Source organism: Lacerta agilis, chromosome 7, assembly GCF_009819535.1.
Source record: "Lacerta agilis isolate rLacAgi1 chromosome 7, rLacAgi1.pri, whole genome shotgun sequence".
NCBI lineage: Eukaryota > Metazoa > Chordata > Lepidosauria > Squamata > Lacertidae > Lacerta > Lacerta agilis.
The window spans coordinates 4270976-4284143 of NC_046318.1; the positions used below are offsets into that span (position 1 = coordinate 4270976).

Sequence of the window (13168 nt, forward strand, 5' to 3'; positions counted from 1 at the left end):
CTATTTGTCGAGAGTCTGCTGTGGGGGAGGCTTGGGGGACACTTCTGAGGAGGGGGCAGATCTTGTGAGCCACAAGGGGGGAGCCACCACTGCCGACAGCGATGCATTCCTTGGAGGCCAGATCTGCTGCCCCGGGGATCCTGCCACCTGAGGCAGTTGCCTCTTGTTGCCTCATGGGCTCTGACCAAGACCTATATCCCACTCCTCCATTATTATTCAGGTGACATGGTACATAATGGGGGCATATACCACTCTGGCCTCATGTGGCACTCACTTAGAGCATGCATGGTGAATCTTTGGCAATGGCAACTATGGTGAAAGGGCACTTTGCAGAAGAAAGCAGCACGGTGTAGGAGCAATATTGTGCTGGCCCCAAGGGTTTGTCCATGAAGCGAGGTCCAAGTCCAGTCCTGGGTCTAGGGGTCCAAAGGAGGTCAATCCGGCGGGGAGCAAGGCAGGGAGCAGGTCAAGGTCCAAGGCGGGTTCAGGCACAAGGTTGCAGGTTGAGCACACGCTTGCAACTAAGTTGCTCACGCAACTTGGGCTGGGTCTGGCTGGCTTTTATCTGGCCCTATGCTTAGGGCGGTCCCGATCCTCCGGAGACTCGCCTCTCCTCCGGGCCTGGAGGCGAGCACTCCTCCTGCAGACACTTAACTCCCTTCGCCTCTCTGCCCTGAGCCTCTGTAGCTCAGGAGAGGCTGGTGGGTTACTAGACCCAGGGGATGCCTCCGCTTCTTCTGAAGAGGCTGGGAGTGGAGCACCTGCAGGCAATGAGTCCTCCCTCCCATCAGGAGCCAGAGCAGACTCTGCTGATGCCTGCACCTGGGGATCCAGCACAGGTGGGGATCCTTCAGGCTCAAGCCCTGGCCCCGGCTCAGCTGGTTCTGGAGGCGGGGAATCCTGTGCAGGCTGGGATCCCTCAGGTTCAGCATCAGAGTCTGACTCCCAGGCCATCACACCATCCCCCCTCCCAGGCCTCCCCCTCAACCGAGGGGCCGGACCAGGCTTGCTGGGGTAAGCTGCATGGAAATCACGGAGGCAGGCAGGTGCGTGGACGTTTCCCGCTGGTTCCCATGAACGATCCTCAGGCCCATACCCCTTCCAGTCGATGAGGTATTGGAGCTTCCCCCTGCGGTATCGTGAGTCGAGAATGCGCTCCACCTCGTACTCAGGCTCCCCCTCAACCAAAACTGGCTGCGGTCGTGGATTGTCCGGGTGGAACTCGTCGGACGGGGCGACTGGACTAAGTAGGGACCGGTGGAATACTGGGTGAACCTTGAGCGATGGAGGTAACTGGAGGCGAAACGCCACCGGCGACACCTGCGCAGTGATGGTGAATGGGCCGGCAAATCGTGCATCCAGCTTTCGTGAGGGCCGAGAAGGATGCAGGTGACGGGTGGAGAGCCACACCCGATCGCCAACACGGAGTTCTGGCCCCTCCTGACGATGTCGGTCAGCCTGGGCCTTGTATGCGTCCTTGGCTTGGCGCAGTTGCTCCATCAATAATTGTTGCTGGGACTGAAGCTCCTGAAGCCAGTCTGTCACTGCGGGGACCGCGGAAGCTGGCAGCACGTCCGGGAACAAACGTGGATGGTAGCCGTAGGAGGCCTGGAACGGGGTCTGCTGGGTGGAGGCGTTCACTGCATTGTTGTAGGCGAACTCCGCCAATGGCAAGTGATCGACCCAGTCATCCTGCTGAAAGCTGCAGTAGCACCGGAGGTACTGCTCCAACACCGCATTTGCCCGTTCCGTCTGGCCATCGGTCTGCGGGTGGTGGGCCGAAGATAGACAGACCTCCGTCCCAAGGGTCTGGTGCAGGGCTCGCCAGAAGTGGGATGTGAACTGGACGCCGCGGTCAGAAACCACACGCTCGGGCAGGCCATGCAGGCGGAAGATGTGCTGCAAGTACAGCTGTGCCGTTTCCTTAGCTGTGGGTATGGACGGGCAGGGGGCACAGTGCACCATCTTAGTGAAATGGTCCGTGAAAACCAGGAGGCAGGTACAGTGACGAGATGGGGGCAAGTCCACCACAAAGTCCAGCGAGACCGTGTGCCAGGGACGCGGTGGGACTGGTAATGGCTGGAGCAGACCGGGGGGTCGCCCGGTAGGACCCTTGGCCCGCCGGCAGACGTCGCAACCAGCAACATAGCGTGCCACATCAGCCTTCAGGCGGGGCCACCAGAACTCCCGGCTTACCAGATGGGTGGTCCGGTACCGCCCAAAGTGCCCTGCTGCTGGGGCATCGTGGGACATCTGGAGAACCTCAGCCCGCAATGGTCCTGGTGGGATGTATAGACGACCCTGGTGCAGCAGTAGGCCCTGGTGCAGGGCCAGCCCCGGATATCGAGGGCATGACCCGTCAGACAGTTCCCGGAGCCGTTCCTGTGCCCAAGCGTCGACCCGTTGCTGTTCTCGCACCCGAGCCTGCAGCGGCTTGACCTCCTGAGTGGCCAGGAATGCGGCTGGTGGTAAGATAGTCGTCGGTACTGCCTGCTGTACAGTGTCTGCGACGTCCTCAGGTTTCCGGGACAGGGCATCCGCTTTCCGGTTTTGGGAGCTAGGGATGTAGCGGATCCGGAACTGGAACCGGGAGAAAAACAGCGCCCACCGGATCTGCCTTTGGTTCAACTTGCGGGTGGTCTGGAGGTACTCCAGATTCCGGTGGTCCGTTCTCACTTCCACCGGGTGTCGTGCCCCCTCAAGATGATGGCGCCAGACCTCAAAGGCCACCTTGATGGCCAGTAGTTCCCGCTCCCACACGGTATAGTTACGCTCCGCCGGAAGGAGCTGCCGGGAGTAGTAAGCGCAGGGTAACAGTGGCGCATCGGGTCCGTGTTGCTGAGACAGGATGGCACCGAGAGCCGTACTGGAGGCATCAGTCTCCACCACGAAGGGACGAGAGGGATCAGGATGCTGTAAAATCGGCGCCCTCTGGAAACAGGCTTTCAACCCCTGAAATGCCACTTCAGCCTCCTCATCCCAGGAGAAGGGCGTCTTGGGGCGCAGCAGTCGGGTTAATGGGGTGGTGCGATGAGCATAATCTGCAATGAAGGTCCGGTAATAGTTGGCGAACCCTAGGAACCGCTGTAAGTCCTTGCGGTTCCGGGGCGCTGCCCACTCTCGAACCGCAGCCACCTTCCCAGGGTCCATCTGCACCCCGTCAGGGGAGAGTCGGTGTCCAAGGAAGTCCACTGACCGCTGGTGGAACTCGCACTTGCTGAGCTTGGCGTACAGGCGGTGCTCCCGCAAGCGCTGCAACACGGACCGAACATGACTCTCGTGATGGGCTGGGTCACGGGAATAAATCAGAATATCATCTAGGTACACCACCACGTATTTGTCTAGCAAGTCCTGGAACACGTGGTTGATGTACCGTTGAAACACGGCGGGCGCGTTGCATAATCCGAACGGCATAACCAGGTATTCAAACTGCCCATACCGGGTCCCGAATGCAGTCTTCCACTCGTCCCCGGCACGGATCCGAATCAAGTTGTAGGCCCCTCGGAGGTCCAGTTTGGTGAACATCTGCGCCCCCTGCACCCGCTCCAGCAATTCTGCAATAAGGGGCAAGGGGTACCGGTCTGGGATGGTGATCTTATTCAGGGCCCGGTAGTCATGGCAGAGGCGAAGCTCCCCACACTTCTTCTTAACGAAGAGTACAGGAGCGGCAGTGGGTGAGGTAGAGGGTCTAATGAACCCACGTTCCAGGTTCTTGCGAAGGAAGTCCTGCAAAGCTTCACGCTCTGGCTCCGAAAGAGAATATAGGCGGCTCACAGGCAGGGGCGCCCCAGGCTGTAGGTCTATGCCGCAGTCGAAGGACCGATGAGGCGGCAGCTTGTCTGCTCCCTGTTCCTCGAACACGTCTAAATAGTCCTGGTACACGGCAGGGAGCGTTGACACAGCCTGCCCCATGGGGGCAGCTGCTACTAACTCGGACTGAGCACGGGAACCCGGGTCTGGGAAGCGTACAGTCCGATTGACCCAGTCGATCTGAACATTGTGTGACTCCAGCCAGTCCATCCCAAGCACCAGGGGAAACCGGGGCATGGTGGCAATGTCCAGGGTTCGCACCTCCCGGTGCTGCTGGTAGCACAGGACCAAGGGCTGGGTCTCCCGAGTAACAGCGCCCGAGCGTAGGAGCCGTCCGTCAATTGCCTCCACCTGTACTGGTTCCGGCTTGTTCTGAAGCGGCACCTGATGCTGAGTGGCGAAGGCAGAGTCCATATAGGAGCGGGTTGCCCCCGAATCCACCAGAGCGTGGGTGAGAATCCAGGGCCCACCGGGGGGGTATAGACGCACCGGTATCATGAGGTGTTGCAATTCCACTGGTGAGGGCCCATCATGTGATGCTTGGGTCCCCAGGTAGCCTGGGCCATCGGCTACTGGGGTTGGCAGTTTTCCCTGCGGCTGGCGTTTCTCAGGGCAGGTTCGGGCGTAGTGTCCACTCCCACCGCAGTAGAGGCACAGGTTCCCCTCCCGACGCCGAGTCTTTTCCGAGGGGGAGAGGCGAGGCCGCGCTGCCCCGAGCTGCATCGGCTCCTCCAATGACTCAGCTCTGGCCACGGAACTGCAGGGAAGCACCGGCGCCGGGAGCCCGGAGTGCCGGCGGCCCCGGGCCTGGCGACGGTCCTCCAACCGATTGTCTATCTGCAGACTCCGTTGGATGAGGGCATCCAGTGTGGCAGGGCGATCCAATGTGGCCAGCTGATCCAGTATCTCGTCTGAAAGTCCCTCGAGATACTGGTCCCGCAGGGCAGAGTCATTCCAGGTCAAGTCCTGTGCCAGCAGCTGAAATTCCGTGGCGTAGGTGGCCACTGTGGACTTGCCCTGTTTCAACCGCCGAATTGCCCGATTGGCTTGACTCCCCTTCTGAGGGTTGGCGAACGTGGTTTCCAGATGATTGCAAAACCCCGTATAGTCTGTCAGCAAGGGGGAGTCTTGCCGGAGCAGCGGCAACGCCCACTTGGCCGCCTGGTCCTTCAGCAAGCTGATCAGGAAGTGCACCTTGGTGCGGTCGTCAGGGAATCCCGAGCTCGCCCCTGAATATACAGCTTGGCCTGGGCGAGAAACATGGGAAAGCTGGCTGGGCACCCATCAAATTTCTCTGGCAGGGCCACTGGGTACTTGCCAGGAGCTGGGGCGGCGGCCCCAGGAGCCGGTAGGGCATCCAAACGCTGCTGAAGCGCTGTAACCGCATTGCTAAGCTGCTGCACGGTGTGGGTCAAGGCCTGGTTCTCCTGGGCCAATGCCACTAGCGCAGCCGCCTGGTCTGCCATGGCTACTAGTTCCTCCCGAACGCACCCCAGCGAAGGGGGAGTGCGGGTGTGGCGTGAGCAAACTGTGCTGGCCCCAAGGGTTTGTCCATGAAGCGAGGTCCAAGTCCAGTCCTGGGTCTAGGGGTCCAAAGGAGGTCAATCCGGCGGGGAGCAAGGCAGGGAGCAGGTCAAGGTCCAAGGCGGGTTCAGGCACAAGGTTGCAGGTTGAGCACACGCTTGCAACTAAGTTGCTCACGCAACTTGGGCTGGGTCTGGCTGGCTTTTATCTGGCCCTATGCTTAGGGCGGTCCCGATCCTCCGGAGACTCGCCTCTCCTCCGGGCCTGGAGGCGAGCACTCCTCCTGCAGACACTTAACTCCCTTCGCCTCTCTGCCCTGAGCCTCTGTAGCTCAGGAGAGGCTGGTGGGTTACTAGACCCAGGGGATGCCTCCGCTTCTTCTGAAGAGGCTGGGAGTGGAGCACCTGCAGGCAATGAGTCCTCCCTCCCATCAGGAGCCAGAGCAGACTCTGCTGATGCCTGCACCTGGGGATCCAGCACAGGTGGGGATCCTTCAGGCTCAAGCCCTGGCCCCGGCTCAGCTGGTTCTGGAGGCGGGGAATCCTGTGCAGGCTGGGATCCCTCAGGTTCAGCATCAGAGTCTGACTCCCAGGCCATCACAAATATTCACTGCTTCCTAACTGTTGGCTCCGAGCCCTAACTAATTAATGCTCTTCCCTGACTGGGAATCAGGACTTTTCTGTCTGATGCCACAATAAATAAATGCAACCCATTCCCATCCAGATTCACAATGACATTGTATATGAGGAATAAGCTGCTTCTCTGCAGATTTTGGCCAATTGTGGGTACTTTCAGATACAGGTTTATTGTGCAATTGTTGCTGCTCACACAGGCAAATTTTACACACCGTCTACATGTCATCATCAAGATGGAGTTCATATTACTATGGAAAATCCAATAAGGAACAATAACCCACTTTATCACATATGTGATGGTTTCACTATACCGTCACAATCCCCAAGCCAACCCAGCTGGACACTGCCAAAACCTGTACTCAGGGAAACCAATACCAGAAAATTCAAATATCTCCAAAAAAGGCAGAAAATGACATCACATTTAAAAACGGGCAGTGCCTGATGGCCAACTTAGAGTTAATTCAGAAATCTCAAGACTATACCGTCAAAACAAACAAACAAACAAACAAAAATTCCTATACCATGTTCTGTTTGCTCCTCACTTGAGCACGACCTAGCCAAGATATGAGTGTGCTTATTTCCACAGACTGCTGTATGTTGAAGGGATGTTAGAATTTGAAACCCAAATCAGAGGAGCTATTCCATCAAGATCTCAACACATGGGGATGGTGGGGTGTGTGTGTGTGTGTGTGTGTTACCTTAGAAACGGTCATTGCAATGCATGCATAACGACTCTTAAAACATGAATACCAAACTATTAGGAAAGACTGCTTCATAAGAATTTTGTATTAAAATATAATAATAATAATAATAATAATAATAATAATAATAATAATAATAATAATAACAAATGGATATGGATATTGATCTTACTACTCCCTTTCAAAAAAGCACAAGCCACAATTTTGCTCTCTGTGAAACAGGATAACTAGAGTCTGGTACGAAATGCACTAGTGCACCTCCTGTGGAGAAAAATAATGTATTTAAAGGTAAGTGTGAACAGGCCCATGCCAAAAACGGGGGGAAATATTGGAGGGTGAGGGAGCAGTCATTGAGAGCCCAGAGAACATAACACAGAAACATTCCACCAAAAAAAAAGCAGCAGAAGGGGGGAAAAGAGAAGCAGGACAGGCGCTTGGATGCGCCAGCTCTGCTTCCTTTCCCCCCCTCCCAGCGGTTTTTTTCGGCAGGGGGTGGGCCAGCGAGGAGGGGGTGTCATGCCGGCGTGACACCCCCTCCTCGCTGGCCCACCCCCCGCTGAAAAATAGCCGCTGGAAGGGGGAAAAGGCGACATACCCCCGTTCGGGGCCCGCCCGGCAGGGCGGGGTAAGAGGGGCCGACCAAAGTGTCACCCCCCTCTCCCCTGGAACTAGGGGCGACCCGCCCCCCGCCCCCCTTGCGACGCCCCTGCTTGACGTATCTCGCTTTGCATGTCATGAGTCTCTCTCATATATTAAACTCCAGTAGCTAATGAAAACAATTGCTTACATAAATGGACTTTTCCACAATATTCTAATTTTTCGAGTTTCACCTATATATGTTAAAAATGGCATCTCTAAGCAGCTGGAGATCAAATGTACACTCTTACCTTTTTGTTGTTGCTGCTTTATAGCAATTGTAAATATTTATGAGTTTTTAATATAGGGGGTTATTTTAAAAAGATGTTGGAAGACTGTGGTTAATTTTTAATAAAAATAGCATTTGTGTTTCAGCAGGTAGGGGAAAAGTTAGAGTCATAGCAACATGGAATATTCTAAATGAAGCATACTCTTGCTCCCCCTCTTTATTTTATTTTATTTTATTACAAATTCTGCACTCATATCATTTGCCCAGTAATATTCAATACCCAACCCAAATTCTAATTTTCTAGTTTATTTATTTATTAAGGTTTTTATACTGTATGCCACCTGTTATGCAGGCATTTTTATCCCAGCTTTTCCTCCAATAAGCTCATGGTTGCCCCCCCCCCACCTCATTGAATCCCCTGCAACAACCCTGTGAGGTAGGCTAGGCTGAGTGATAATGACTGTCCCAAGCTCACCTAGTGCACTTCATTGAGAGTGGGGATTTGAACCCTGGTCTCCCACGTCTGACCACTATACACCACACAGGCAGTGTATAGTAGTATCATAAAATACAGTACAAAATGTACAAATACGATTAAAATCTAGCCCAGTCAAGTAGCTTACACTTAATTTATGCCACAATCAATTGTGATCTGCTTGTTACTTCCCTGACGAGTCCCAACGGTTCAGAATTGCTGAAACGAAATGTCCGGAAATTGTAGCACCGAAAGCAAACAAAAAAACAAGGTGAAGGCATATCAGCAAGTTGAATATTGAGCCACGACTGACCAGAGCCTTGCACCGCAGTGATGAAAAATGTGCATTTTTTACCAGGGAGCCCTGGTAATCGAGAGGGGAATTGCATGTATAATCCTGAGGCCAATCAGGCAGCAATGATGGTTTTGCTGCTGCTAAGTCCTGAATATCCCCGGAACAAGAACAATTGTAGAGATTGTGGCCAGCTTTCAAGCTCTGCAGACGCTGGAGACGCTTGCCGGGAAGTTGCGAGATCTGGTTTTGATCAAGACTGAGGACCTGCAGACTAGGAAGCCTGTCAAGTGAGGGAACAGTTTGCAGCCTGTTTTTGGACAGGTAGAGCTCTTTCAAGCCAGGGAGTGAGAGGTCAAGGGTAAAAATGTTATTGGCACTCAGGTCTAATATCTCAATGTTGGGTGGCAGAGAGCTGTCTATTTGCTCTAACCCTGTGTTGGACAAATTAAAAATATGAAGTGAATGTGGCCACGTGCAGGAGGAGGAGGAAAAGACTCGGGGCTGAAAGTTATTCTGACTTAGGTCTAAGTGAGTGAGCATCTTGAGATGACCAAGAGTCTTGCACACAGTCTCAAAAGAAGTCAGATTGTTGTGGTGGAGTTTTAAGATCTGGAGTTGCAGGAAAACCCCTTTGCAGAATGTTGACTTCATGGTTTGGTCCTGGAAATTGTTTCCCGAAACATCCAGCAAATGCAACGCTGTGAACATCTTGCTAATTTCGCACGGGACAGATGTGACTTGCGACTCTGTAACCGTCAGGTTCTGCAGGGTCTCCAGCCACCTTCTCAGGCGGGACATGTTCAGCCTGTCATCCAGAGGGGCAGTGGTCACTTTGTGAAAGCGCAAGGAAGAAACCTTCAGGTCCAGCCAACCTGAGAGTCTCCAGTGATCGGCTCTAAGGAAAGTACAGTTTACAAATTCAAGTTCTGAGACCTGAGTGTAGGAAAGGAAATGCAGGGACCCTGGCAAGAGAACCTCTGGCACAATGAGGTCTGTAAATATGAGCTTGCGAACTAGCAGGGCCTCCAGAATATCAGTTATCTGTGAGTTTGGCTTGATTCCAGAAGAACCTGAAAATTGTTCCAGATTTCCTCCTCGAAGCTCGTATGTGGTGGCTGGAAGGCACTGAATGAAGTTATTCGCCTCTAGTGAACAAACACAGTGACGTTGGGACTCTGTAAAGTTACAGTTGCCTTTTGCTTTGGGGAGTTTCAGTCCCAGGAGAAGGGAGAACACAAAGGCCTGAGTTCTGAGCATGATGCAAACCCTGAAAAGAGAAAAGCCACAGTTGTTCTTTTTTTAAATAATTTTTTTTTGTTAAAGATTTTATTGGTTTACAAAAGCACGTGCCAGAAAAGTCAAAGTTAAATCACAACATTATTTCCTAAAGTGTCAGCAACCATCTGCATGCTGCAGGATTTGACAGATCACATGGGGAGTCAGTGGGAACAACATATGCCACACACCTCTGAGGTTTTGTCTATTTTCTCATCCTGGGTTCCTTTGCTAGTGGGGATGGGAGAGGTAGCATGGCACCTGAGACCCTCAAATCCCTCTTCCCTCTAGAAACTATAAAGGAGGCACAGCGCAGGTCTGGCCTTGTGATGCTACTCGCCACTACGCCGGTTTCCACTCCTGGCTCAGACCCACCTGCATTTCACCATGTGAAATACCGATGTGTGCAAAAACTTCCCTCACATAGAAAACTAGCATCCCAGGGAGAAGCTAGAGGACTTTGTCCTGATAGGCAAGTTTTCTATGTACAAGGATTATTTGATTTTATTTTTTGCATGGAAAGCCATTCAATCTCATGAACCGCCACTTGCAGTCAGAAATGAGTTGCTGCTCACCACTTAACACAGGGGTCAGCAACCTTTTTCAGCCGTGGGCTGGTCCACCGTCCCTTAGACCATGTGGTGGGCCGGACTATATTTAGTAATAAATAAATAAATAAATGAACGAATTCCTATACAGTACCCCCAAATAACCCAGAGATGCATTTTTTTTATAAAAACACACAAAAACTGCTGCTGTTGCTGCCGCTGTGAGTGTCTGGGAAGACCGCTCCCTCCTCCGGCCAACTCCATCGGGCCTAGGAGGCGGGCCTACACTCACCAACACAGCTTAAGAGGCGCCGAGAAGGGCAGCCTCGGCTCTTGCTCTGTAAATTACTATTGTTTGTATAATGTATTTTACATTGTAATGTAGCCAAAGCAAATTCCGAGTATATTGAAAAATGTACTTGGCCAATAAATTATTATTCTATTCTATTCTACTCATGTAAAAACACCAGGCAGGCCCCACAAATAACCCAGAGATGCATTTTAAATAAAAGGAAACATTCTACTCATGTAAAAACATGCTGATTCCTGGATTGTCTGTGGGCCAGATTGAGAAGGCAATTGGGCCGCATCTGGCCCCTGGGCCTTAGGTTGCCTACCCCTGACTTAAAACAAACAGAAGATGGGTTTTGTTGTTTGTGAGCAATGAGGAGATGGGGAGAAGAGAGGTTCTTTTCCCTGGATACTTTTAATTAAAGAGTGAGGGGACACAGCCCTGCCCTTCTTACTTCAAATAACACATAGCCAAGGAAACAAACCTATTGTTGAGAGAAATGTGACACAAATGACACTCTTGTGCTACAACTTGCTGTTGGTTTATGGTTGCATTCAGTGATGTGGGACACAAAATTTTCCAGGGCTTAATTTTTCTGCAGAAAAGTTTACATTTCATAAGTTCTTTAATAACAATGGGTGCCAATTGCAACTAAATATTAGACAAGCTTGACACTATCAAAGTTCATAGCTTTGTTTACTAAATACAAGTAAAAATAAACCTGCTAAATGAAATCACTCTCTAAGGACATCAGATAATCACTATATGCAAATCACCCCATTTGCATGTGCAGCTTTTCCTGTAAGACCCACACCACTGACTACATATAGTTCATCCTTAGAAAATAATAATTTTCGTGTCTGTTATTTTTTTTTGCATTCTGCCAGTTATAGTGCTCTCCTGGAACTGAAATCTATTTAATTATTGCTATGTTCAGAAGTAGGTCACAAAGCTAAAATAGAACTGGAAAATAGTGTAGCGTATGAGATGGCATTTCTTTACCAGCAAGGTATGTCAGAATCACAAAATGCTTTTGCATACTTAGCTAGAAGAAAGCTACCACTAAACACAGCGGGAGGGTGGTGGGGCTTACTTCTGAAAATATGTGGATAATACGTACAGGATTGTGCTGTACATGTGCCAGAATGGCCCTCTAGTGCTTAGGAGGAGAAAAATGGCATTTCAACAACAAAACTAAAAGTCACCTACCAACTGCTCTGGAAGTTGAGACTTGTTTCTGCCACAGATCTGCCACAGATATCCTTCTGCTCCTTTCCACACACAATCTTAGTAGCTGTCCCGTTGTGTTCGGTAGCAGCAAAGGGTCAGAGATTACTCAGTTTTACTTTTCCAGCTGAGTTCATCCTCCCAATCCGCTTCGACTTATTTTAACAGAAGCAAATAAAAGGAGGTTTCTGCGCTGCCTCTAGAACGCTCATTTTACAAGCCTTTTGAGGAACTTCCAACACAGGAAGATGTACATTGCAAAGAGCTCCAAATTGGGAAATAGTGAGAAGGAAAGTGATCTCAAATCTCAAGTTCATTTCCGAAAATTAACAGGCAGAAGGCATTATTGTCAAAAGTAGCCCAGCAGCTACATTTGTTCTACTAATTCCACATGTCCGTCCTGCACACACTTCCTGAAAGTCAGGCTAGCTCCGGGGCAGAGTATGGTATTTGTTAGAATTCCAGCCACCACCTTGCAGAAAAACAAGATACGTAGACCGGACTACTCAACCCCAGGCTGGCTCCTATTTAGAGCAAACAGCATGTGGTTAATGTGGTATAAAAAGCAAACAGGGAAGTCACATTCCTGAGTGCTGCTTTGTACTGGATTTTGGGCTGTCCTGTGTTAATTTTTATGTTGGTGGTACAGTACTGATAATGTTCTGATAGTGCTTTTAAGCTTATTTTTGTTTGCATTTTTACCAATTTATATGCTTTGTATATAAAATTCATGCAAATTCATGCGGATCTATGTAAATAATACTAGATCCGGTTTTTTACCAAGGCCCATAAAGGTTAATAAATGTGTTTCAGTAACATGGAGGGAATGTCAAAATACAAGCAGGCACTTGTAGCATACAAATCGTGAGTGGCTATACTTGCAATGAATATGCATTTTCTGTTGTATTGATGGCAACCAGTTCCATCATGTACCCTTCATAGATAAGGAGGGGGCAGGGAACGAACAGACTTGAATTTCCAGTTTCAACAGACGTGTGTTTTTTTAAATCTTCTGGGGTGGGGAAGTGAGCTGTCCAAATAAATCAATTAATTTTAGGCTAGCATGACTGCAAAGAAACTAAAATAAAACTACCAAGGATGTGGTTTGTGTTCTTTCTCACTTATGTGGGCACCACAGTTCCAGAAGGATACTGACAAGCTGGAACGTGTCCAGAGGAGGGCAACCAAAATGGTCAAAGGCCTGGAAACGATGCCTTATGAGGAACGGCTTAGGGAGCTGGGTATGTTTAGCCTGGAGAAGAGAAGGTTAAGGGGTGATATGATAGCCATGTTCAAATATATCAAAGGATGTCATATAGAGGAGGGAGAAAGGTTGTTTTCTGCTGCTTCAGAGAAGCAGACATGGGGCAATGGATTCAAACTACAAGAAAGAAGATTCCACCTCAACATTAGGAAGAACTTCCTGACAGTAAGAGCTGCCAAGGAGTGTGGTGGAGTCTCCTTTGGAGGTCTTTAAGCAGAGGCTTGACAGCCATCTGTCAGGAATGCTTTGATGGTGTT

At 50.7% G+C, this 13168-nt stretch overlaps 1 protein-coding gene across 1 annotated transcript; it reads right to left on the bottom strand.

The window, feature by feature from the left end:
• Positions 1-7939: 7939 nt before the first annotated feature.
• Positions 7940-11768, bottom strand: CD14 (CD14 molecule). Its single transcript, XM_033154206.1, has 2 exons — positions 11630-11768; positions 7940-9572 (listed from the first exon to the last, which is right to left on the bottom strand). The coding sequence occupies exon 2, from the start codon at positions 9560-9562 to the stop codon at positions 8195-8197; it is 1368 nt and encodes a 455-aa protein (XP_033010097.1). The 5' UTR covers positions 9563-9572; positions 11630-11768; the 3' UTR covers positions 7940-8194.
• Positions 11769-13168: the final 1400 nt, after the last annotated feature.

Coding starts and splice junctions, on each gene's coding strand:
- CD14 (XM_033154206.1), bottom strand. CDS start 9,562: ATGCTCAGAACTCAGGCCTTTGTGTTCTCCCTTCTCCTGGGACTGAAA.